This window comes from Oreochromis aureus, linkage group 13 (assembly GCF_013358895.1).
Source record: "Oreochromis aureus strain Israel breed Guangdong linkage group 13, ZZ_aureus, whole genome shotgun sequence".
Classification (NCBI taxonomy): Eukaryota; Metazoa; Chordata; class Actinopteri; order Cichliformes; family Cichlidae; genus Oreochromis; species Oreochromis aureus.
Window position 1 is genome coordinate 22,800,692 of NC_052954.1, and position 27,675 is coordinate 22,828,366.

The 27,675-nt window shown below is 40.4% G+C and overlaps 3 protein-coding genes across 5 annotated transcripts in view; 1 reads left to right on the forward strand and 2 right to left on the reverse strand.

Moving 5' to 3' along the window:
* Nucleotides 1-3,787, forward strand: part of LOC116322246 (protein FAM13B-like) — a 19,564-nt gene extending 15,777 nt beyond the window's left edge. The window contains exons 16-21 of the mRNA XM_031742278.2: nt 38-243; nt 351-434; nt 565-666; nt 955-1,169; nt 1,373-1,474; nt 1,925-3,787. Of these exons, the coding sequence (XP_031598138.1) occupies nt 38-243; nt 351-434; nt 565-666; nt 955-1,169; nt 1,373-1,474; nt 1,925-2,051 (836 nt within the window). The 3' untranslated portion in view covers nt 2,052-3,787. The remainder of the gene's footprint in view (nt 1-37; nt 244-350; nt 435-564; nt 667-954; nt 1,170-1,372; nt 1,475-1,924) is intronic.
* LOC116322190 (phytanoyl-CoA hydroxylase-interacting protein-like) lies at nt 1,764-17,833 on the reverse strand. Of its 3 annotated transcripts, none has more exons than XM_031742198.2 (5): nt 17,725-17,833; nt 9,058-9,254; nt 7,596-7,770; nt 5,826-5,943; nt 1,764-4,370 (listed from the first exon to the last, which is right to left on the reverse strand). In XM_031742198.2, the coding sequence occupies exons 1-5, from the start codon at nt 17,786-17,788 to the stop codon at nt 3,827-3,829; spliced, it is 1,098 nt and encodes a 365-aa protein (XP_031598058.2). In that variant the 5' UTR covers nt 17,789-17,833; the 3' UTR covers nt 1,764-3,826. The 3 variants fall into 3 exon arrangements, with proteins under 3 accessions (XP_031598058.2, XP_031598057.1, XP_039477882.1); XM_031742197.2 differs by lacking the exon at nt 17,725-17,833 and adding an exon at nt 16,933-17,598; XM_039621948.1 differs by lacking the exon at nt 17,725-17,833 and adding an exon at nt 9,470-9,576.
* A 5,894-nt stretch (nt 17,834-23,727) lies between these two features.
* Nucleotides 23,728-27,675, reverse strand: part of LOC116322250 (protein bicaudal C homolog 1) — a 57,608-nt gene continuing 53,660 nt past the window's right edge. The window contains exon 21 of the mRNA XM_039621819.1: nt 23,728-26,855. Within this exon, the coding sequence (XP_039477753.1) occupies nt 26,728-26,855 (128 nt within the window). The 3' untranslated portion in view covers nt 23,728-26,727. The remainder of the gene's footprint in view (nt 26,856-27,675) is intronic.

Sequence of the window (27,675 nt, forward strand, 5' to 3'; positions counted from 1 at the left end):
TATTACATTCCTCTGACACTCCTGCTCTTTCCTGTAGAACTGAAGCTAAGGCAGTCAGAAGAACCTAAAGCTGAAACATGCAGGGGCAATACAGACCAACAGGAGGCAGTACTGACAGGAACTGAGCTCCAGCAGCTGAACAACAACAGCAACACCAAGCCAAATGTAGAGGAAACGGTGAACATTATAACAAACAGGCTGAAGGAAAGACGGCAAGAGCTGGGCCTGCCCGACAGAATTAAGGTTGATTTTGCAGAATTGTTTGTACCATTAACACAAATATAGCAATACAAGATTGGACGTTAGATGTTCTAAGAGTTTATTAGTTTTCACTGCTCCTGTATGTACAGGAGATGTCCCCTTTCCAGATGAGTATGGAGAAGACCAGCATGCAGAAGTGTTTGTTGTACTTTGAGAGTCTTCACGGACGGCCGGTAAGACAAGCTTGGATGAATGCTCTTTGTTTTGATTCTTTTGAGAAGTAGTTTTATTTATTTTTATAAGTATTTTCCTAGTCTGGTGAAAATCTATCTTAACGTTTTTCTTTCTTCAACTCTGTGTCAGAGCACCAAGCAGGAGCGAACTTTGATGAAACCTTTCTACGATCGCTACCGTCTTCTCAAACAGCTGATTTCTTCCTCAGCCACAGCAAACATTACAACCATTGTGAGTAAACATTCAGTTGATTTTTTTTTGAAAGAGAGATAATACCAATGATGCTAAATTTTTAAGAAGAAAGGTTAAACTCAGACTACATCTGGCTGAATAGAACAGCTGCACAAAACTTCTGTTTATAATATTAAGAGATATAAACAATAATAATGATTTATAGAAAGTCAGCTGGTTTTATTGATCCATCTCTTAACTTTCAGAACTGGAGCATTGAAAATCGTTGGATTTACCTCTATCTTTACCTTACTATGATTCCTCTTTCTTCTTTCTTTATCTGCACAGGAGGAAGAGGAGGGCTCTGATGAAGAGCATCCCAAACAGAGAAGCCCCAGGCAGCAGCCACTGTGGTTAAAACCCTCCATGTGTGTGTCCGTAGAGGAGTTGCAGTGTCCGCCCTCCCTAGAAATGTCTGAATCGCCTCTGGTATCTCCGCTGGAAGAGGTGAAGGTTCTCCACCCGCAGATTATCGCTATGGCGACACTACATGAAGCTTCCAGGTACACCGTGTGAGCGTGCGTTTCTGTGTGCACGACATCACAACCAGAAAAAAAAAACGATTTGCTCAGTCATGTTTTAAAGAAAGATAAAGATGGTTCGCATTTGTTTTTCTTTGATCAGCTTGTCTTCAGTTGTGGTTTATTTATTTAAACACAATCCAGATGATATAAAAAGTTGATGAATTGGTTCTTTCTTAATGCAGACCAGAATTACTCGATCACCTCAGGCTGACTCGATCAGAAAAGCGGAGGGTTCACCAAGCGCTTCGAGAGTTTGAGGACCAATTCTATGCACAGACTGGCAGGTAACACACCATGAAGCACATACGTACGTAACACATCCAGAGTACTTGGCTTTTGAATTTTATTTTGTCTTTTACTAAACTTGAAACATTTGGTTTTCAACAATGCCTTGTGAAAAAAAAGAAAGAAAGAAAAACATCCACAAAAGAAATTCCATTGTTATGGTACGACAGTGTAATGCACACTCATGTAACATTAATCCAGCACACAGAGCTCAGGAAAGACAGATGTTTGCTCTGAATTGTACACAGTACTGTACATGTTAGTCCTCCAAAGTTAATGCAGTAAGTCTTTTTTTTTTTTAAATTACAATACACACTGTACAAAGCTATCTGAGTAAGGCAACATAGGGACCATCAACCAGTTATGGAAGCTGCTGCAAGTTGTTTGGAAACTACAAACTAAAGTTTGCTATTCATTTGCATCTTCCATCCTCCGTATATCGTTAACAGGGCATGTCAGAAGGAGGACCGTGGACCAATGGCGGAGGAGTACTGCCAGTATAAGAACCTTAAAGCGAAGCTCCGTCTACTGGAGGCCCTGCTTAGTAAACAACAGGACTCAACCAAGACAAGTTGAGTTACTCACAGTGGGACCTTTTTCTCTAACTTAACAGGACTCGATCATTTCTGAAATAAATCAGGTCGTGAAGCCGGTGGTTCTGGTCTTGTTTCATGCCATGCTCATTATGTAGATGCACTTTACATGAAGGAAAAAGTGATGGAAATTGGTGACAATCTGAAATGCGGGGTCACTGCAGTCCCAAGAAGACATCCCTTATTATTCATGACCCATCTTATTATAAACCTGATGTAGCAAGCTTATGTTATGTAGCACAAATCTATGTCAAGAATGAAGCACTGTAATAACTTGATGTTAGTTACACTGGAGTCATTTTAAGATTATGTATTATATGGCACTGTTTGTTATTCACTTTCCCCCCCCACTTGCCAAAACACTATTGGACACCTGTGTCCAGGGTTAATGTGGAAAATGCATTTAAAAGTGCTGTGTTGGCAGAAACGTGTAAGCTTAAATGCAGTCAATGAGACAATCCTGCAGTGTTTGTGCATGTCCGTTTTTTAGTCCTACATTGTGCTATGATATGTATTAAGAATTACATAGTTGAGCTATATTGTAACTTTTGAATTTGCGTGTTCACCTTGGAAAAATGTGAATTTTGGCGAACATCATAGTGCAAGTTATACAGTGTCTGCTGTCGAATTTGTGTTTACCCCCATTTTTGCCTATATGAAGTTTATCCCCCCTAAATGCCGTTGTTGACAATGATCAGAGCTTTTAACATTGTGCACTTCTGGTTTATATAGTTTTCTATATATCTATATCTATATATAATATATGAATGTATCAATAAAAATAAATATTTTTTCACATTTATTCTAATAAACACAGTTTAAGGTTCTACTTTCTTTCTTTGCACTAACTACAACAAAATAAGAATGACTGTTGCAGAAAAGGTTGTTATGACAGAGGTACTGACAGCTTTCAAACTCATGCTGCACAGAACTGCATCATGCTTTTTTTTTTTTTTTTTAAACAAATAGTTCACTCTTGGTCATCAAAGACTCGGTGAATACACATTTCAGAGGCTGTTGCATTAGTACGGTTAAGATTCCACAGCGATTTTATGTCTGCTTTTTAATACCTTTGGTATAAATCAAGATGACTATCGATGCTGCAGCCCTAGAAAATTGTAGTACCAGTCCATGCCACTAGGAGGAGGTAAAAACAATTTGTCAACTGTTCAATGACAATCAAACATCGTAAAAAATGACAATAAAATAAGACAATGTAATCAGAAAAAAAAATCGTTGTCCACACACACAGTGGGCAGTTAACAGTATATCTATAAGAGCAAGGCATAGGCCGATAAAGTATGGGACAACTGATTAGAGAAACAACAGGAAATTGAAATGAAGCAGCCCATGTTTGTTAGTACAGTTAAAGGGTTTTGTAAGTGTGACTTGCCGGATGGGTAGATGGATCTGTGTCGTCGGTGTCCCAGGTTTACATATTTCAGTCTGCTGACTCCTAAGATATCTTTATGTGTTTCTGTTTTCAACATTAGGATAACGCACCCTCAGATGAGTAGACAATGGTGCAGGTGTCAGAGTGGTGTACCTTCGTCTTTTTCTCCACTCTTCTTTGGGAATGATGGTCTTTTGAGAGTACAGAGCAGTGTCAGAGATATGTTTGTGTTAGCCTACTAAATCTGCTTCATGCATGTGTTGGTCTGCTTCATCAGTACATGTGGACTTCCTTTGTGTGAGTAGAGGTCAGTTACTTCCCCCCCTCCTACCCTCTTTTTCCTTTTAAACATTCTGCTGTTTCCCCTAGCGTCCCACGCTGATGTTGCAGGTCTTGCAGCTGGGGTCCTTCTTGGCATTTACTGTGGAGAGACTCATCAGCTGGTGCCCACTGATCTCTGCCACTGTGCCCAAGGATAGGTCTACAGGCTCTGTGTAGATCACCTCCAAGATGACATCTTGGGCGTGGTGAAACACCAAACCACCATCACCCTCTTCAACCTGCTTGCAGGTAAGGAAACGGTTGTTGGTGATGTCGAGCAAAGGAAGCCTCTGCTTACAAAACTCATCACCCCTTGAGCCTTTCGGTGCTAGGACCAGAATCACATAGTGGTAGGCTGTATACATACAGTAGAAGTCTCCAAAGTACAGGTTGGTGTCAGGGTTGAAGAGCGCATCAGCCTGCACCTCAAAGCGATGGCGACCATACGGAGAATCCTGCGGGGGCTTGCCAGTGTTGAACTCTGTGTTGCAGCTGAAAAAGATGCCCTCCAGCTTACCACTGATGGGAGAGCCATGGCTGCCACTGTTGTCTTTAATAGAGGGCAGCATCCGGTTTTCTTGCACCTCCCTGAAGTTTGCAAACAAAAGAATGAAATCAGTTTTATTCTGTTTTTGCATTTCTCTGGCAATCAAAGTAGTTTTTGTAAATACTGGAGAGAGTGGCACCAGGTTTTAATTTGGAAATGAAAGAGCACTTTTCTGAAATTTGTAACACATGGGAAATAAACTGAATGCGTAAGATGCAAAACATCTTGAATACTGAGCCTCATAACACAAAAAGTTTTATAGTAATCACATTTAGCTTAGTCCAGTTTGTCTCATTGAAATCCCGGGGGTGAAAAATATTCCAATGAGCTGTTTGTTTTTTTCATTATGACAAACTGCTATAAAACAAAAGCAGCTTTCAGATTAACAAATGAACATTCAAAGCATCTGTGGCAGCTGCATACAGTTTCTTCTCCACAGAGGGAATCTGAGCAGCAAAGTCCCAATAATAGAACTGTAATTATTACGGCAATTCATACAGCTATCACTCCAGAGGTTCTTATTATATCCATATTTCAAGCTTTGTCGTGGGCATTATGGACTATTCAGCTCCAACCACAAGTGTTAAGAGCCTCATTTGAACGGTACTGTCAGTACTCTTACTCGCCACATGATGGCGCAGTTTAACAGGCGCACGGTACACTGTAGCAGCTACAACTCCGCAAAAGGGAGATGACTATCCAGATGACATCATGCTGTATAGCGCCAACAAAAGACTGCCCACAAGCTGTGGCTTTAGTACAGAGACTGTGTGCTTTGTTAAGCTGTGAGCATTACCTCTGAGGGACAGGGTGGTAGGAGAGAAAACAGTCACACCGTTAAAAGGAGGAGAAAGGAAGCCAAAAGTGGAAAAAAATTCACTCATATGAAACCAGATAAAAATCAGTATTCACTCTAGCTGCACAATGCTTCAGTAAACAGTAGTAGACCACTCCAGAGATATCCCTCCTTTTCCTGTCATACTCGTGTTATTTTTGTTTTTCTTTTGACCGCATTCCCGAACAACTGCCAGCTATTGTCTGTCAGTTACATGAAGCTTTCAAACAAATCACAATGTAGAAAAAAGACCTGGCTTTTCGTTTGTGTGTGTATGCATAGCATTGTTTACTGGGGGAAAAAAAATGGCTGGCTGCTCGAGTACTTTGTCATATTTCTGCAGATTCACGAAACCAATGCAGCTGAATCTGGTTTGGTTTTGCTTTAGCAGCTGAAGAGCAATACATTTTTCTGATACCATGTTACCCACATGCTTGTAAACTGTATTGTATAAAACATGAGCAGAAAGGAGTGAGCCTGAGAAGTTTGCTAGAAATGTGTGTTGCAGTGAGCCATGCATGTTGGCAGATGTGTTAACCCAAGACTCATCAATAACAGCCAACTCTTTAGATACAGAATGACACGGAAGCTCAGTTTGGTCCAGGCTTTAAATTCTTTCTTTGTAATGTAATAAAGAAGAAAATCATAAAGTTATGCCCACCTGGCATGATCAAAGTACTCTTTATTCTGGTTTCTGTAGAAGACAGAGAAAGGCAGCATCCGCCCAGCAATGACCTCCGCCTTCTCCAGCAGCTGGTTTAGATGCACTGTGGAGTAATCTGGAGAAAGAAACGTTGTAAAAATGCAACTTTTCTACAAAAGCAGATTAGAAATCTGTATACATGCTATCAGCATTTTGTCATTTATGCCATTAATATTAGTAAATGTAAACATATTAAAAAAACAAAACAAGACCTACTAGAAGCACTGGCTAGGATGAAATATGAACCATGCATTAAGGATCCTGGCATTCTTCCATCTTTAACTTTTCCATTTAGATATGACTCAGCATTAAGCCCAAAAACGTTTTCGGTAAATGGATGTACTCAACGGGGAGTGGACTTTCTCCAAAGCATATAAAAAAATCATGAATGCATTTTCCCCATGGCTATTTTCCCACAGGCACCAAACACATCACCACAGGTAACCGGTTAAAATTCTCAGTATCTTGAATGAAAATGAAAGAAGACATCCGCTTTATCCTGACACTGTAAATGTTTAATGTCAAAAGGCTGACTTTTATATAGATTGATGGAGCACAAAGCCGCAGCTTTCTACGTGCAGAGGAAAAATGCATTTGACATCGAACTTGTCAAAACATATGTTCTACTGGTTTTGGTGACAGGGTGGGCATCTCGTGCCAGGCTGTTAGGGTCAGCAGCTTCATTTAGCATTCTCCTTCTTCAGCCTCTAACTGTGACACAGCTCACACTCTTCACTTGCATGTCATTCTTCTTCAGATTTAAACTGCCTCTCCTCATCTATCTTAATTTATTGGATACCTGTTCTACAGGCACCGATAGTCCACCTGTTTGGTCCAGACTGTAATATTTCAACTGCTAGATAGATTGTCCTAAGCTAATGTCTTGATATCACAGTTGCCAGAAGATAAAGCTTACTAATTTTAGTAACTCTATTAATTTTTTTAAGATTAGATTTTTGAAGGACATTACAGATTGTCATGTTTTATATTATTTTTACATATACTAAACTAAAACTACACTAAGAATGAAAACTAGAAGTGAAAAAACATTTTAGTTAAATAAAAAATAAAAACTACAAAAAACTAAAAACTTTTGAAAAAAATGTAAACTAACAATTTTGTGAACTTTGACAACTAATTAAAGTAAAATAAAAATGCAGAGGAAATTAGGTCTAGTGCCCTACTTTTTTAGTAAGTATTATTTTAGTATGGATTAAAAACAAAAAGTCACAATAAGATCAAAATAAAGACTAATTAGAAAATAAAAAACACTATAATAAATAACTCTGCTCTGCTATCATGGGTGTTGACGCTCAAGTTATTTGGCACTTCAAAGTGTAGACAAAGCGAGATGCAACAATCACCCTAAACTGGAATTGGACATCATCATTAACCCCAGTGATGTCCCTCCTCATCCACCCATGCCATGCCTCCCTTCCCCCATCCTGGTCTCCAGGCAATGACGTTGAACTCCGAGACCTCTGCATCAGGAGATAAACAGCGCAGCTCCTCTCAGCCCTTCTTTGTTATAATCCTTTCCTTCCACTCAGTATATTAGCTTCCCTCTTACCTTCTCCCTCATTAATGCTCTAGCCTTTACTCCATTCTATTCTTCTCTCTTCCATTATCGTTCTCTATAATTAACTCGGGCTCACCCAAAATTAAAGCCAAGACTGATGTCACATATCCTAAAAGTGCATGCATTCATCAAAGCACCATATTCCTCACCAGCAGTGCAGAATTCAATAATTTCGCTCCACTCAGACACGGCGTAGTCCCCATCAGCCTGTTTTGATGCAGTCTGGACAGCCACTGTGTACTCTGTGCGTGGGCTCAGGAACCAGTGGCCCCGGACCGTCATGGGCAGGGGTACTGCCTTGGCCACCAGTTTGGTAGGAACATCCTGGAGAGATGGAAGCAGTAAAAGAGGACAGAGTGGAAAAAGTGAGTGAGTGTTGGCAGGAAGGAATTAGTCAGAAAGAAACTCCTTATACAGACACTTGTAACCACTTGCTTGTAACCACACACATAGATATATTACCCTATGTTATTGGCTGCAGGTAGCAGCCACGGCTTCTCATTTGTGTAAATGTAAACTATACAGTTCACCCCCAACAACAACCCCCCACCACCCAAAATCAGTGGGCCATAGCAGCTCATTGATTGGACCAAGAGCCCCTGCCTAGCAACAGAGTCAGCCCATCAACCCACCGACACTGCTCCTGCGCCAAAATCAAAACATTAGTATGGGGTCGCCTGCTACTCCAGAGCAGGAAAGAGGAGAAACACTCAGTGACACAGCACCAGCAGTGTGAGGAGGCTGATGAAACAAGTCGGTAAGATTACCAAACCCGATTCTTGACTGCGTCGTGAACGAGCTGGCGGAGAAGGCTGTGAGAGCGCTACTAGCCATTCAGAGCTCAAAGTGACAGCTCGCCGTGGATTCTTTGAACAAAACCACCTTGAAATGAGTTCATCTTGCCTCAAGCATGAAAAGGTAAGGTTGTCTTGAGGTAAAACAGCGTCAACACTAATCATTTCCGTTTACAAAGATCAACAATTAGCATTACACCAGCTGTTTAGAGCACGGCAACATCTATCTAAAGGACTAACGACAGTAGTTATGATATTTAAGCTGAAAAGGTCATTCAACACCACTTCTGTCAGCAGTAGAAGAAATGTAGAATTAACTGAAGTTTCATCAAAAACATCCAATTTAACAGTGTTTTTTTTTTCTAAGCCACAGGTTTCTCAGAAAATTTGAATTTAATACTATAATTTAATTAACTGTTCATAAAATATGAATACATACATGTATGTTTATGGCAGATTATAGAGTAATAATGGCAATGTACAGCAGTGGTTTAATATCTTTTAATAACTGTTGTGCAAAGTATTGCCTGTATTCATGCAGAACTATACATCTGTTGCTTTCCTTTGTGCTGGCAAAAAAATGCTTTCCCTTCTTTGAAAATTTATTGGAAACATTTTTATGCACGAGTCTGATGCATGTTTGTTCCATGAATATACTGCTCTGGTGCAACATGTGTGACAGCTGTCTTATATTGCTCATAGTTACTGTTGCTGTTACTGTTGCTTCTGCTGAAATTCAATATTTGCTGCCTTTGCTATAACAATAGCGCTGAAATCTTCAAATGGTATTTATGCACCTGCCTTACTTGAGCATTACCTTGTGTTTGAACTTGTTTGAGTTTTTGTTCTCCTTCTTGTTCAGGTCAATGAAATAGTGTGTGATGCGCTCCTTGCTGCGTGCCTCCATGTCCCAGCAGATCTTGAAAGAGTCACAGGTGATGTTGCTAATCTTGATGTTCTGAGGAACAGGGAGCTCCTCCATCTCAGAGATGCTGCCGTCCTGGGATTTACTTCCTGCACAGTCCAGGAGAGGAAAGACACCATAATGAAACGATATGGTTCAAATTTAGTCTAGAAATCCTCTGAATACACATTAGGGTCTGGTTTACATTTAATACAATAATAGTTGTGTCTCCTAGCACTTAAATTATTTGATGATCTATGTCTAAAGACATATTGACCAGTGAAAAAAATCATCATTATAACCGCATCAAGTCATCAGTACACACCTTTAAACCTAACTTACTCCTGCTATACCTAAACATATAGCAGGAATTATTCCACTGGCAGCACACTGGGTAATATAGCCACCATGTCACAGTCACACACAAAAACCTGCTGCGTTACCGACTGCCATATACAGTGTGTTTCCATGGCAACACATCAGTCCCTCTACACATGTACACCTATCAGCTCTCCAGAACATATGCGCCATTAAATATTTTAAATGCTTGAATCCCCTCTCGTCTTGGCAGAGATTGGTCTGTTTATAATCAGTTTTAAGGATAAAACACAGCTGTCACAGTGCAGGCCCTGCACATAAGCCTGGAACCATAACATTTAAAATGCCAGTGAATGTCACAGAGGAGCTTTTTTCTTTCCTCCTTCTTCTTTAAAGGAGGCCCATTATGTTAATTTCCAAATCTATGTTTGTTATCTTTTGCACTATTAGACTCACTTTATATGACTCAAAGCTTAAAGCGATCCTTAAATATCTTATTTATCCATCTTTGTTTTTCTGACTGGCTGCCCCTTTGGAAACAAAAGATTCCAGCAGGTGGGCGGGGCTTCTGTGCTCTGGGAAATAAGGAAAATGCAATTCTGGTTTAAGCTTTGTAAATGCTACATTTTCATACATTTTCATACCCAGTACCTAGTGTATTTGGCTAAGACAAAAAGCTTCCACTGCTCTCATTCAAAGACATGAATAAATCTCAACTTTATCTGAGCTGCATAGATGTCACGCACTATAGGTCACTGTAACATGTAGCAAAGGCTTTCAACCCAAAGTGCACAGAGAGGCTAATGAAATGTCAAAACCGGGCTGAATAAGAGCTTTGTAAGATTAGGATGAATATAGACTTTGCGTCACACTATGGGACGCCCACTTGGCATGGCAACAATGTGTTTTCTGTGTATGCTCTGGGGTCTAAACAAGAGTGAGTAAAATTCAAGAATGCGGTGTTTGGGAGTGATTCGAAACATGGTTGGATTCAATAGAGTGTCAACAATGGCAGAACCAGTGGAGCGTAAAAAACTATCTCTGTTCATCAAATGAGAGGGAGCGAGATAAAAGACTAATCCCATAATTGGGAGTGTGGACACTCCTGCCTCACCTCCATACAACACTAGCAGTAGAGCATCGGTAGACTGATTCATTTTAAGAACCTTTTTTACCTTCTAAAATCATGACTTCTGACCCATTTAGAAAACAAAATCCATTAGAGGAACATTTATGTCCTTCATCACCACATCAAATCACACCAGACCAGACCCCCTACTTACTTTTGTCCTAATCACTAGTTTCTAATCACAACTAGCTGATTACCATCATCTTCAATTTAAAAAGACCTCCTGTTACACACTTGGGCAAAACTGTTGCTCATTTTAATTAAAACGTTACACATGTTGTGGACTTTAGTGCAAGGACCTTTGCATGACTAAGTTATTGCATTTGGACATAACATTTATTATCTCTACCAACATGTCATGACCCAGACTTTTTTTGGAAACTATGGGAAAAGGATTCTGCATATGTAACTATGTAAAGACACCAGCAGTTAAATCATCACCCGATCCAGCATGACTGACTGCACGATCATGCTTGGCCCTACTGCGCTTCTTTGATTTGTGAAACCACCTCATCCTATTGCTTTTAAAGTCCATCTCATTATACTTAAACACACTGAGCTGATAAGTTTGGCTCAGACCAGACAGAGAGAGTGAACAGAAGACGTGACGACGCGGACCTTTGACAGAAAACGCTCCACCGAGTCAGCACAGAGCAGACAGTGATGTAAGCACATAAGGCTTACATAAAGTCCCACCTGAGACTTTATGTTTGCTGACCTTTAACAGATTCAAGAAAACTACCAGGCCTGTTGTCATTCTCTGACATTCGTGTCAGCAAAAGATGAAATATACCCCAAAGGAAGTGAAACAATGGCAAGGATTTCTTATAGATTTTCAAATGTAAAATGAACCCTGCTTACACAAATACTGTGCAGATAAACAATTCCCTAATTCTGGCTACCTTCAGTATACAACTGTAAACATTAACCGACATCAAACATCAAAGATGAAAAACCTGCTAGCTCATTCACTGTGTTGTGCGGAGTAGGTTGCTTGTCCTCTGCTCCCTAAATTGTTAATGTCAACATTGATGTTTTCACTAAAAACTAGACCCCATGCAGGTCTTTGCCCTCCCATCTCTCTGCAACTCCACAATACTGATTTACCTCGTTTACTCTAATGCTCTCCTAATTAACCTGCAGATGAAGAGGAGGCAGTGAAGCTTTCCAAATGCAGTCAGAAATTACCTACAGAACACTATTAAGGCAACTCAGTCACAGTAAAGGCTGTGCTCTGAAAGCTAAAGGGAAAAGGAAATGGTACTAACATGTGAAGAGGTATAGACATATATACAGACAATTGACAGGTTAAAAGGAGAAAAAAAACAACATATAGTGAAAACTATATGGGAGTGCTCATTCAGATGAAAATGCCCCAAAGACCCCACAACGTAGAGGGCAACAGATGAGGTTTGGCTTTGAACTGGTTAGGTTGAGTGACGTGTGCAAAATATGCAAAAACCAAAAAGAACCAAAAGAGGCTAAAATGAATAAATAATAACTAACTGATTCCAGCTAATCTAGCCTCTTGTGTTCACCAGCTTTGTCAGAGCCAGTGTTAAGCTCAGGTCTGAATCCTCTGGGACTGCGAGAGCACAGGACGAATGATGACGAACGCCAAACGGGATGAAGGTCAGACGGTAAGGGAGAAAGCAGAACCTTTCACGGCTTTGCTTAGGAAGACTAAAACCTCCTTCCTTTTTAAATTAATGTGCTATGTTTGATGCCAGTGTTCATTTTGCTGAATCATAATTTTTAACACAATATTATTGTAATAAGCCGCTGTTATTTTCTGTCGATTTACTCCATTTCATTATGCTGTTTATTAGGAGGGCGTGAGGTGGGGGAAATTTTGCTTGATCTTTATCAAGCAAGACAAGAGTGTTTTGGAGCAAATGCTTGAGAGCTTATGAGCACAGATTACTCATGCTGTGCACATATGCACAGGGAGTTCAAAATAACATGCAAGATCTGTAGATGCAGAGCAGAGCACCAAAGAGCAGGCCACGAAAATATCTGCCCTATAGAAAAAACAAAAACAATCTTAAAAGACGAAAAGCCTCAGACGAGTTTAAGAAATGGACCTTATTGGTTATTGCCCTTTTACTGTGCAAACAGTCTAATGCCACAGGGAAAAGCAATAGTGCAGAAGGATCAATATAAATCTTGTTAACATGCATACATGGAGCCATTCTAATGGCTCTTTATGGTGGGATTTGTTCCAGTCACACCTGCCTCCAAATTATAAATTACTTGTTGGCGCTCTTTACCAGTAAGAGGAAAGTGATTTGATTTCCATTTAGGCCATTTAAGCAATGTAAATGAACTCTCTTGGTGGTTGGAGTTTCCATGATGTGAGACTACATTATGCTTTCATTTGAAACTTCTTGAATTCAAAACAAATAAACTTTCAATCAAGTTTAATGATCAAAAAACACATTTCTGAGCATTGTATGTCGGATTATTGTTTCTGACTGCACAAGTAGGTACTCAGACAGACAAGCCTCCTACATTTTAAGTTGCAGTGCTCGATGTAAAATTGAGCTGCAGACATGAGCAACACAACAGACACTAGGCATAGATACTTGCAGTACTTTTAAAAAAATATCACGCCTTTGTTCTTCTCAATGCACAGGCTAGACCGAGACAGAGATCATGCTGGGAGTGAGAGAAGCCGCCAACGGAAAAACATCTTTCTCTCAGAGTGAGATAAACAATGCCCTGTTCATCAGGTTACGCAGTCTATGTTCCACCTTTTAGACATCAGTAAGCCCCCGAACACCAAACAAAGATGAGTAACGATAATTTAATAATGTAGCCTTTAGTTAAGTAGGTTCAAAATCAACAAAATCAATACAGAGGGGGATTTTTAAGACTTTTCAGAGACCAGAATGAATCATCAGTGCTCATTTGCACAGAATATGAATGTCCAAATCTCAGACTTGTGTTTTTTTTTACATTTCATGTTTTGAGTTTCTGCAGCGAGGGATTTTTGTATACCAACAGTGAAAAAAGAAAAATAAGCATGAATGTTTGCGGTGGCTTTTCAAGGTCAGACGCCACTGTTATCAGTGATGCTTTGAAGCATTTCATGGAGCGGTCAAGTGCAAGTGAATATGTTATACGGTCAATAAGTGACTGCATAATATGTACCTGCAACTCTTGCCAGCACAGTCATGAGACACAACTGCTCACAGTGAACACAGCCAAACTAAAATGCCAGCTTACTCAGATGACGCTGTATGACATAAGGCAGACCTGCTGTTGTATCATGTTGATACATACTGGATAAGCTTTTCTGTGTATCCACAGAGTATTTTTTAATCACAGGAGTCTATAGCCATTCTAGCAGATGTGAAAGACTGGAGCCACACACCAAAATTAATTTAAATGGATGGCTGCACTGTTCGAGTGAGTGTGTGTAGGAGAAAAGGCCATAGAGAAATGGCTCTGCAGAAATGTTTTGGCTAGAAATTGTTAGTGGATGTAGCTTTGATTCCAAGAATATGTCTGTATGACCACAAGGAGCATCACTACTTTCACTCATTGGCTCCAGCCCTGCTGTGACACAGCAATGTTTGAGCTAATAAAAAATGAACATAATGAAACTTTATATCTTTGTTCCTATTTTCAATGTATCGTTTTAGTATTCGAAAATTTACTGTTAGCAGTAAACACAAGACTGGTGGTAATGTCAGTAATTTCAAAAAGGGTTTGGTCAGCTTTTGGAATAAGAAAAAAAATTATTCAGATGATTGAGCTAGAAAAAAAAGAAACTGCTTGATTTAGGAGGGCAATAGGTGTCTTTATAAAGACTTTCAGTCCTTCTCTGCCAGCTTGATCTCAGCACAATTTTCATGATGTTCTCAGGTCCACTGTCAAGGGATTAAAAATGCATCCATATATCGACGTATCAGTCCACCTGTCCATTCTGGAAATGCGCATGCTAGTATGTTACCGCTGTTTCAGAGAGATTTCAAAGAGCACAGTCACACTGCTTGGTTGCATTAATAGCAGCCATCCATCATGGCAACTTCATCACATCAGCGGGTACGGCACAAAGGCCATGTGAGACATGCAGCGTGTATTTGATTACGTTCTGCAAATGCGTATTAACTGTGGATATAAAATCAAAATGGTGGTCCTTGTCAGCCTTACAGGGCTTGGTGACAAATTTATTCAGCACAGCATCGTGGGAGAGATCCAAAGACTATGGAGAACACCAGCAGACAAACTCTGCTCACATGAGCTGATGCTGTGACTTTTACTACTCTTCATTCTCAGCAAAACTTGCCCCACACCCACCTACTCATGTCACAGCCCCATCACTAAACTGAACCATTAACAACGCGAAAACTGGACACACAGAAACGACTTGTGTCCTTTTGTGTACTGAAATTCCCAAACAGTCTTCACTGTGTTGGAGAGTGCTCTTTCCCACAGACAATAAGCCTACTGAAGCTATATGCATCCATCTGCTGGGTCAGCATAGGCATAGAAGCCTCTCATCTGATAATTAAATATTAATGGTTTGGAAGATAAATTTAGAAAGCCGTGGAAGAGTGAAATGAATGCGGACCTTGAGAAAAATGTATGCATTGATCGGATAAGATAACAATCCATTTCCAGGAAAGGTAAAAGCGAGTGATGCAGTCTTTTAGAAAGGGTGTGGCTGGGACAGTGCAAACTATATAATAAGAGGCTCAGGTGACAAAATTCAGAGACTGGTCAAAATCTATTCTTTAAAAGAAAAAGTTAACCAAACAAGCTGAAATCTGTATTTTTACATATGTGCTCCACTTTAATGTGGCAACACTAAATATTTATGGGAAAATTAAGATAATCTGCACAAACACCCATACATACATTGTTTTTTTCTAATCTCTTCATGAAGTTCAAGTTCACAGTACTTGGTGCGTTTGTGCCTATCAGACACATTATAAACAGTTTCAACTAACCCATCGACAATACTTGTACAAGAACAACTACTTGTCCTGAAGAATTTGCACAGAAGGTGGACATTGTCACTGTGTTGCTTCATAAGCAGAGAGTATGTGGGTGTCTCAAGGACACACACAGATAATATTTACACTGAGTAGCCTGCTTGGAAACTAAGAAAGTGGCTGTTTTGGCTCAGCAGTAAACCTGCAGCACAGAAAGCACAAAGGCTAGCACAGTGATCATTTGAAAAGGGCAGCATCGGCCTATATACCGTTTAGAATCAGCACTAAGGGGTATGCACTCTGGCAGCTAAAAGATTTTACAGTGACCGAGGAGACTTAATAAAGATACACCACTGACACCTTGGATGCCCTAACCAGCCTGTATACACATACAAATCAATCTGGCATAGCTGCGAAGAAACAAAATGAACCCAATTACACAATGAAAAGGTGTGATCATATTTCATGTGAATTAATTTCCTATCTTAATTAAGAGGCACCTCTGTGATCAGGAGTCTTGACGCAGATGTGGAATTAGCGCTGTGTAATTGCACTGATGGGTGTGTAGGGCTGCACCGCCTGAGAACACATGTGGGTGCAGCCATGTTTCTGCCTCTCATTCTCTCCTGATGATGACTTGCCTTTTTTCTTTCCCCACCATTAAATTCGCGTCGGGGTTAAGCCTCTTTGTGCAGCTACTTGTCAATTTTCGCATTACAAGCCTGGTTTATGAAGCCTCATTTTCTATGATGGGATTCGTTTCAGCTCTTCGTTTAATGATAAATATTCGGAAAACTTTTGATTCGAAGAAGTCAGCCACAGACAACACACAGCACGGGCGCAGCTGGAAGACTTGATGAATTATAAACGTGAGCGCAGGGAAGACTTTTAGGGGAGACTGGGGGTCGGATAGAAACTAAAGAGCGTCTCGTTTGTAATTCTAAAATTTGCAGGATGACATGCAGTAAGTGAGCATAAATGGAAAAAGGCAGCTCCTTTGGAAGATGGAAGAGAATTAGCGATTATAGGCGGGGTGGCAGCCAGCCTCTGTCCATGTCTGTGGTGCTGAAATAAAGACACTCATCATTTAGACTAAGATTCCTGCTTCCAAGTTAAGCAGTACACATTCATTTTGAGCCAAGACCTTATTGCCACTGTAAAGACGCTCAGCTATTCCGAGCACGCACAAGCGCACCATCCATTCATCCATCCGAGGAACCAGCGGAGCCAGCTGTCCCCATTACTTCCACACAATAAGGGTACAGCACGCAGCGACAAACACTGACAAACTGACTGCATGCCTGCAGCGACTCCGAAACTAACAAAGCGGCCTAATGCACTGGCGTTATGCGGAGATATGTCAGCACCCCAGTGAGAAGCAGACAATCCTCCCCTTACCATCTCGTTCGCATAACTGTATGGCGTCCAAGCTTAGGTCCTTGATCATCCCCTCGCAGGGACTTAATGGACTGCTGATGTTGTGCGCCAAACCTGGTACCTCCATCTCTGCAGAAGAGCCTGGATGATGTTACTAGTTAAAATTTCGTCCACGGGTTTTGCACAGCAGAAGGCGTCCGTCCGCGGTCGTTAAGGGGTGGGAAACGAAAGAGAAAGAGAGACGGGTGTCCAGTCAGTCGCTCGCAGCTCTCCTCTGTCTCTCTGGGGTGGTGCGGCTATTGGCGCGTCAGCGGAATCGTCACGGGCGCAAGCAGCACACGCCGCCAGTTGCAAAATGAGGCATGGCAGCTTTTGCGGGGATCCGTGAACGTATATCAGTGTATGTATTTATCTTGTTTCACACGCTGCCAAAAGCAGAAGAAGCTTCTGAGCCTTCGGAGCCACAAGTGTGCGCGCGCGCCCGTCCTGTACGTTATGCCGCCGCGGGACAGTTGAGCATGAATAGTTCAGCAGATTAGCGCAGAGACGTTCTGCAAATACAATGGCTTCTTATGTAACCAGATTAGCTCGGCGTTCCTTCTCCGCGTTAGGTCCCTAATCTAAACAGTCCACGCGCTCCCGTTCTTCCCCATTTCACGTTTAACGTCATCCCCAACGAGGCTCTCACATGTCCTTATTTGGTGAGGTGTAGTCCCCTTTTTGTGCAGGAGCGCAGGTGCAAGTGGTCCACGCGGTAATGAGCAGTGGGACGACTCTGACATGCTGCAGGACATAACGAATGACCAGGCTTACCTCTGCTTTTCCATCTCGGTGACGAATCCTCTCGCTCTTTAGACATGTTGGCGCATAATAACATGCAAAGCACTGTGAGTTCATAGCCAGAAAACCACACTTTATACTGGGTGTGGGTGTGTAATTATCTCCATTAGACCTCTACACCCTTTTTTTTTATCAGTGCCTCCCAGGAACAGGACGGCCAAGGCTTGAAAGGTCAAGTGCAGGCGTAGACCACACTGTGGCTAAGCAAGGCTTCAAGCTGCCTTTAATAACAGCGTTTGATTATACACAAGTTGTGGCTCATCATCATGGAGTCATTCTCATTCTTATATCTCCTAAAGCAGTCTTCCCTCGTCTCCATGCTCCACATGGGAGCATCAGACTGAGGAGGTGTCACTTTCTATTTGTTTTTGTTCAAGTGTTATACAAGGCGGCCGAAGGAGAGGCCAGAGTGCTTATCTATTCAGCGGACAACGGATTCTGCAGCTGCGTCTATTCCCCCTCCTGAGTCATGGTGCTCAAAACCACAAAAAGAGGGAGGGGGTGCAGTGAACCATATAGAGGAGAGTCACCCAACTCTTCTGGGGAAACACACTGTCAGAGCATCATCATCATCTCTGAAGTTGAGACAGACAAGAAAAATTGTAGATTAACAAAACTAAAAAGGGGGAAAAAGAAAAGAAAAGCCGACTGTTTTCATGTTGCAGTTTAAAATGTTTGATTTGCCTGCAGGAAAGTAATTGGCTTGCATTTTCATGCAGCTTGAAGGATTAAAAAATGGGGTTATGGCAGGCAGGCAAATTAAAGTCCTGATAAGCTCATAATCACAGTGGCATTCAGATTCAGTAGGAAACATATAAGGCGCACCACTAAAGCCTTGAACATATTCCACGCTTGGATTCCACTAAGGCTCACATTTCCTGCCAGGGATACACAGTGCATTTAAGGTAAAGGTCAGCATCCTGATCACTACCTGCAAACACACTGCAGTGTTCTGGGGAGAAGATGCTGCCACATTCACCTTAAAAATTTAAATTGGAGTTATTTTTAGTATGCCTTTAAGTGGATGAAAGCCATGCGTAACATTATATATTTGCTATATGACATGACTTGACAGTCGCCCCCCAGCTGTGTAAAGAGCATTACAGTGATATCCATGGATTAACACTGCATTTGTTTAAATGCCCCCCACACCCCTCTGTTTTCAGAAACCAGATCATTGAAAGTCCATGTGCAGTGACTAAATCATAAACAAAAACAACTAGAGCACACCTAATAGCCCTAAATGCATAAGCTTCAAAAAACCTAATTGCTATATGTCATCATCAATTTCTCTTTGTTGTCCTATCTCCCTCCCCCCACCCCTCTTATGTCCCTCCACTGCCTGCTGTGCTGATCTGCTTTGAGAGAGGAGGAGCAGGATGGGGAGGGGGAGGGATGTGGCTGACCAGTTCTGGAGGATTCCTTCTCATTCTACTTCCATCCATCCTTTCCGCCACGCCATCTCTCCACCCACCGATATCCCCTCCAGCGTGAGTCGTCCTGTGTTAGCATCAGTGTTTCCAGTAGAGCTGCAGGAGAATGAAGGAAGGCAGTGTAACACACACACACACACACACACACACACACACACACACACACACACACACACACACACACACACACACACACACACACACACACACACACACACAGCCAAATCTTTTCCCATTTCTTCCTTTAATATTTTTGCCTCTTCAGTTATACTTTCTCAATTGTCTACCGTTTTTTCCTCTCATGTGTTTTCTCATTCTTGTGCTCCACTCCAAATCTTGCAGTGCCGTGCAGTGTATGTTTGTGTGTGCACGCTATAGGCCATAGTGTACTCTGTATTGGCAGTCCACTCTCATTTGCTCCCTCTGCTGTGTTTAGAGGCCAAGTGAGCACACAGTGGCAGATGGAGAAATAGCGGGGAGAAAGGTGCAGCGAGAAAACAGATCAAATAGGTGTGAAAATTTTGAAGTGATAAAGAAGGCGGAGCGATCCATATGCAGACGTCTCTATAATTATATACACATACTGCATCGTTGGTCATCTCTTACACAGCCACATACACACAGCCTCAGAGGTCAGTTATGAGGCAGAATACGGAGTACATAGGCAGAGCATTTTACATTTGCAGAAAACAATACCAAGTCATCACTGTGGTTGTGTGTGTGTCACATCATACCACAAAGACATTTATCTGGTGTTTGAGGGCAGCAAATGAAGCATGTCATTGATTTACAGTGTGAAGTCTGGCCTCGGTGTAGCTGCAGCTTGATTGATAATGGATCTGTGCTTATGTGTGTGTCTCTGGGGCCCCAGTTCATTTCCACTTTATCTAAGATTATATGAAATTCAAATGAAGTTCATTTATACGCCAAAAGGCCACAATGAAATCAGGGGAGACCAATTAAAAGCCGGGTCCAAATGTTATTAATAAAATGAATTAATTGGGTGTGCAATGCAGGATAAGCATGAAGGAAAATAAGCTTATTTGTTTTGCTGAAGAGCTTCACACGAGAAGGATAAACATGTATAGCTGCAGAGCTAGAGGTTCATTAACTATAGCTTAACACAAAGACTGGAAACAGGGAAGAGCAGCTTTCCTCCATCTGACTGAAGAAAGACAAACCCACCTATCATCGTCTATAATGCTCACAAATGCAATCATATTATTTTGTTAATTTAACCAACAATCCCCATTTTTAAGGCATGCCTGTTTTTTGACTTGCACATATATTATGCGAAAGTTTCAGCTTGTTAGTTGGCCAGGAAATTGTGGAGGTACAGTTCAACCGCCCCATGAAACCATAATCTCTTTTTATTTCCGCTTGTATGGAATAAAGAATAAACAAATGAGCATAAACCTGAGGTGCTGCCAGGTGGGTTTTGTTGTCATTGCTTTCCAGGAATGATAGTTTACAACCTCTAAGCTAACCAAACTAAAATAACATAACAGAAACGTTATTTGTATAGGACCTTTCAAGACTAATATAACAAAATCCTTTACAACAAAATACTAAAACCTTTAAATGTTTAAAAATAAATTTTTTAAATTGGTGAAAAAACAGCCAGTTTCCGAAAGGAAAACTTTGACAGACCTTCAAAAAACCTGGAGACCTATTGCTCAAGACCACTTGAAAAAATACAATTTAGTCTGGCTCCTTAAAGCAAAGTAGAAAGAAATGGTCTTGTGACAGTTTTCAACATTGGTGATGCAGATGCTCTGACATACGGGTCACTTTATATGATGGAGAATGAGCTCACAGGAAAAGAGCTAGACTTATCAGCCACCGTGACCATAATGTCCACTGGATAAGAGCCAGGTATGGTGAGGTAGCAACCGAGTCACAGTTACTCTAATTTACACCTTTCCTGCAGAGGCAAGCTGCCCATGAGAACAATATGTGAAGCTGTGGACTCTGTTGGTCTTTTGACGGGGATGCTGCCAGGATGCTGAATAAATGCAGGGTTGGTTAGTGATAAAAAAAAATTCTTTCTCTGCAATTTAGCTGTCTCTCTCTCACCCTGTCTCTCACAATAGCACATGAAATTGAAATTAGTCACGCTGGGCAAAGGGAATGATTGCCAACTGTGCTGCACACACAACTATCCATAGTGCGATTGAATAGACTCTGATATTTTGGAACTAATAGCGTTTCTCTAGAGCTCTAATATCCTTATGAGATTAAATGCAGGTGAATTTGTTTCTGTCGAATCCAGATACATTCGCTTCATGATGGAACCATTTTCTTAGATAAGACCTAGATTTAATTATAGGTGTGATCCGTTTGTCATGTCAGCAATTGGCAGCAGACAGCAAAATGAATATTTTCATAACATCCTTCCTACACATTACCCCGTGAGTTTCTCACTTGTAGATACCAGTATTTACATCCCATTCAATATTGTGATGTTATAGAAACCTGAAGGCATCTGTGCTTTGTAAAGCACCTGTGGAAATTAATGACAGAGGAGGAGAAAGTGAACGAGTCACAAGCTGCCACAGACCTAGTTCAGTGGCACCACCTGTTAAAGGGCTCATTTGAGATGGATGAGTGACTCCCTCGGTCTATGTGGCGAACAGCTGAACATTAATTTGCTGCCATAATCAGAAGAGAGGCCTGGAGATGTTTTTTGGGAGCAATAATAAAAAAAACGACTGAAAACTGAATCACTTTCCATATGTCAGGTAAAATACAGCATTTTGGGAATATGCAAACAACCACAGGCAAACACATCATTTTCTCTGAAGTTTGAACATTTCCCAAACTAACTTCAAAATTACAGCTATGATATGTATTAGAGGTGGCGAATGACAATGTGCTGTGCTGCAAAGAGTCTCTCACGAATAAAATGCTATTTTTATAATTTCTTTACATTTTATAATCTGTTGCTGAGTAACCATTTTCCACGCTTTACTTGGGAAATGTCATTTTCAGTGACAATACTGCCCCCTTGAGGTTTTCCCTCTGCAAAGCAAAAATAGTTTTTCTAATCTTCTCATATTAACCAAGAAGCATCGTCACTGCTGACTTTGTGACTGAGATCTCACAAAAACCCATATTTTATTTCTCGGATGTGAACAGTTTTTTGGCAGTTAGTCGTGCAGAAATGTATTATTTGCAGTACTTTCATGCAAAACAAAGAAAATAAATTCTGTTCACATACTACAGTAGCCTGTTTATAAGGAGAGAAGACAACTTTCTTCTCAAGTGTGTCTTATATTGCAGATCCTCATTGGTTATAGATTCATTTTGTTGTATTAAGCAGATGCTGTGCAGGTTAGACGAGCACATTACCCTCAAACTGCAGTATGTGAATGTGTTTTTGGATGCGTCTTTAAACAGACACACCAAGTAATTGCAGGATAGTGCTGCAGGATTAGCTTCAGTTAAATTTATATAGCTCCAAATCGCAACAACAGTCACTTCAGTGAAAGCACTTGGCGACGGTGTGAAGGAAAAACTCCCTTTTAACAGGAAAAATAACTTGAGCAGAACCAGGCTCAGGGAGGGGCAGCCATCTGTCATGCTGGGTGTGAGGGGTGGGAGACTGTGTGGAAGAGAGCCAGAGAATAACTAATGATGCAATGCAAAGTCGTGGATAAACCGAGTGAAAAGAGCTGATCAAAGAAGAAAGACTCGATGCACGATGGGAAGCCCCAATGGGCCTAGGCTAATGCAACATAACCTAATTGAAGGTTTAGGTGACCTAAACCAGGCCTAAGTATTTTTAAACTTTTTTAGCCTAATCTTAACTAACTTCTGATGGTCAAAATTACAAATAAAGTATGTATCCAGGGCAGCTAATACAGATAAAGGAACGATCAAGTCCCATTTATAAGCTTTATTAGCACTAGAACAGGGACATCAGACTCATTTTACTTTGAAGGCCACTTTGATCTGAAAGTGGGTCGGATGAGTAAAACTCCTTTTTGTCAACATAAAAAGACTCAATCTGAAATCTTTTAATACAAGATAAAGAAGTGCAGTTTCAACAGTACCTCTCAGGTTTTCTACATGACTGTGCAAAATACAGAAAAAGATTCTGGTAGCTCACTGTCCAGACTGTCCCATATTTATGAAATGTTTTTTTAAATTTACAGAATTTTTTTTTTTTTTTTTTTAAACTCAAACGTCTATAGTTGATGAAAAAACAGGAATTTTTCTGTAATTTAATTGTTTATCTATTAGTTAATTACTTTGATTTAGTATGAATGGCTGTGAGGAACTCTCCACCAGCAGGAAAAGTGTTACAATTTATCAAAATACAGTTAAAAGTCTAAAAAATTTTTCCAAAGCCTTCCAGTGTGCTGGATTTGAGTCTTTGCAAGGTTGATTCTGGCCCTCTGGCTGTATGTTTAACCGCCCTTTTCTAGAAATACTGCACTGATACCGTGCGCCTGGACAGCCTGGTAGCTTCAGACTTTACTTGAGAAAGTTTCAAAACTTGACATTTCTGTGTTATGTGGGAAACAAAACCAAAAGGAGCTTTTGTTTGCATACATTTATTACCTTCATAATATCATTTGAATGTTCGAACAAACATTTTTTGCCTGCTTGACAGATTCTCTGAAAAGTTTATATCTGTACTACAATACAGTTAGAATAACAACAGCATCAACAGATGCCACAGTGAACAGAGCGTTGACCACATGGCAATGTTTATGCACGAATCCATCTCAGGAATATGGTGCAGAATTGTACGTTTCTCACGCAAAAACAATGACTGTAAAAATGAAAAGTTGTACAAAAGTTATGTTATACATCATTTCCTTAGTGGTTTACATTTACATTATAAATGTACCATTTGATTGCAGTACAAAGATTCCTTCAAATAAATCCCTTTGGGAACATTAATATGACTAATACAACAAATCAGACATAATTGTGAAACTATTCAATCAAGGGCAAAGACTAGGCAAGCTAGCAGTAAACCTTTTGACTTGGTGAGTCCCTTTACTGATCTGTGATCAAGCTGCAATAACATGCATCATCAAGGCAATATATATAAATTTGAAACATTCACTTGATGAGACAAGAACCTCTATTGCCCTCCGAGCAAACACATCCAAAAAAAAGTGAAGGATGAAAACAAATGTCTGCTAGGCAGGAACACGAGTCACAGCACTGGGAGAATCAGTGCTCAACATTATTTATCTATTTTTTTAAATGTAGTACCATGTGGAGCAAAACCAGCTCCGGGTTTCCTTGTAGAATAAAGAATCCCTTTCTACATTAGCTTTAGCCTTCTTCATCTTCTTTAAGACTTCAAAAAAACAAAACAAAAACAATAAAAAACAAAACAAAAACAAGAATTTACCTGGTTTGCATAAGCAACCATGTCAGAATATCACTTAGTGTAGTGTTACTAACTTGACAACCACATTGAGAATGGCTCAAGTCAGATAGGATAGGATGCGAGATAGGACGGAAAAGTGGTTAAAAATGAGGGTGTTAAATCGTTGTAAATTAAAACAAAAACAAGAGGTGATAAATGATCAACTTCTTTGAAATGATATGAGGATTGCTGCTACTGTCATAATTAAATTTGCTGAGATAAACGTTTACGCACTTGCAATGAGAATTTTTCAGAAGTGTCTTGTACATACCTTAAGAGTTTATACAGGTCTTGTTCATTTAAACTAAGAATATTACTCAGTCTTAGCTTTTACACTTACTGTACTGCAAATATAAACAAAAAGGAAAAATGACTTCACAAAGTGGCTTTGAATTGCACTTGAAAAACGCTCCCATCATTGGAAGATGGATGTTCTTGTAGTTTAAATGCTCAGACATATTTTAAGAACATTACACAAAAAACATTTGAGTTATCCAAAGTTAATGAACTGCTGGAAAAAAGGATGTTTTCCTTTTCAAAAAACACATGACTGAACATAATCCAGGGCTACAGAGCAAACACAAGCTCTGGTGATAAACACTGCCGCTGCATGCATAATTCTGTTACTTTATTAAACACTGCTTAACCAGGTTTTGGGGATATTAGATTACATCACTGATAGTAGAAAATACCAGATTTTTATTTGTTTTCATCTTAGATCTCGCAGTCCTTCTGGTGAGTTTAGTTCTCTATTTGTGTCTCGCAGAACTATTCATATGAGACCATGTTGGCTGTGGGAAAACTGGTTCTTTGTGTGATGGCACTTCCTATCTGGAAAGTAAGGTCAGAACAAAATATTAGTGTTCTTAACGAAATATCTCCCTGCTGAAAAAACGAGTTATGGATATTGGCACGTTTCACTATTAAAGGCAAGGCCTTGTTCTGTTAACAGGCCTCCTCTCCTTGCTCCAACTGAGTTTCAGATACACAGTAGACCAGATTGGGAGTTTTAAGGCACACGGAAGGGGCCACAGAGAGGCCATGACTGGCAAAAAAGATAAAACAAAAGACCAAGTACTATAAACAGAGAAGAAAAACCACAGAAAATTGCCTGTTGACACAATCAAAGAGGCCTACAAAGCTTTGCCTAACTGTCTCACATCTCTGCTGCTGTCTAAAAGCACAGCCATGCTATGGCTCCAGAGACTAAAGGGCAGGAAATAAAACTAAAACTTAAAAGCAAACTAATTACAAAAAACAAAACAAAAATCATAGAAACTCATTCATGAAAATATAAAAAAATACATATGTAAACTGATTACCAATAAACATTCCACTCATTTGCCTAAGATGGTAATAAAAACTAAAAAATAAAATCATAATGCAAAATGAATACAAAATACTTATTTTTGTCTCGTCTAGAAAGAGAAACCGATGCTCAACACAAACACTGATCTCGGAGGAATGTCCACCAATCGAAACACTGAAGGAGTCAAAGGTCACAATGAGATTTACTTTGGTTTATGTGTTAAAGTTGATCAAGTCACCGCTTAGATGCGCTGACCTATTATTACTTCATTTGGTGCTGTGCTAATGTCACTGGTTAAGTGCTTACTTTTGGCTTGGTAGAAAATGCATCTGTGCTTTAAGTCAATAAAAAAAATGCATAGTTATTTCAATCTAAGGAATAAGGCTCTCACAGGCAAAAATCTAGTATTATTAAAGTGCATGTCACTGATACAAGAGCATAATACAAATGCAGGTAGTACCAATGTGTAAAATGATGTACTAATCATTCTGCCTGTTCCCTTGAACAAAAAGTGGACAGAAATACTGGACAGAACCAAAACCACACCCTTCATATATAAATGCTCAACAAGAGACTAGTGGATTTATAAGGCAATAACACTGAACTTCATGTATCTGAGAAATCCCTTTTTTGTTGTTGTTGGCACTTCAGGTAAAACTATGGCTTTTAAAAAAAAATGCATTTATATATGCGCTATATGGCAATGCAACTTTGTGAACAGTCTCAATTCAGCTGAAGCTGAAAAAGGGTAAACAACCACTGAAACCTAGACGCCACTCTAAGATGCTAGACTCTGGTCTTCTTTATGGACGCTTCTCCGATGACTGGAGCTCTGGAGGCGCCTACCATCGCCCACTGACGCTGGCCATCTCAGCGTGAAACTGGCGGGAGAGGCGGCCGCTTGCACCCCCTTCCAGGAAGGAGGACCTGATGGGTGGCTCAAATAGTTTCCTCCGGTTCTTGTTTAGTTCTGTGGGCAGGAAAAAAAAAAGACAACCGCAAAACATCAGGAGCAGCAAAGGTGATACAAACATGGTGTTTAATGTGGGGTAACTTCCATTGTTGCGATGGGAATTGCAGCAAATCAAAGTAAAAATAAATATAACCGTGGAGAATGTTGCCATGTCTCTGCAGCCTTCACTGATCTACAGTGACAAGAAAATTGGATTCAAAGCACTACAGAATTGCTCAGATCAACAAAACCCCTCTTTGTGTCCATCTGGTTTTACACAGCAGTTTGGACAAAATCATTTCATAAAAATGTCTCAAGAACACCCTGGCATCTCTCAGTTATTCATATGATAGCCGCAGTCTGTCGGTGCCAGCATAAACCTTCAGTATGATTACTGGAGACAGGCAGCTCGCTCCAGCAGCTCTTTTTACTGGCACACCAGCAGGAAGTTAAAACCTGGATTGCCTTGACTGGTATTCTATCTTTTTATGAGAAGCAAAAACACAGAAAGACAGACAGAGATGCGCAATATGCAGTTTTCAAGCTCTAGAGTCGGTCAGCGGAGATGAAAGTTGACCTCGACTTGGCTGAGGCGACAGGCAGCAAAACCGATCCTGGCCTTGGATCCCTCTGCTTCCTTAATGATCATAGTGCTGACCTCGACATTTCCCCTCATTGCCCTCACTGTCAACCCTGACTCTGGTCAGACGTTTGTGAACTGAACATTTAACACAATAACCATGACAGAAAGCTCATGATCCCAACACAGACATGGTTAACTCATGCAGGCTATTATAATGTCCAAAAAACATGAGGTCAGTAATGAAGTGTGACACCC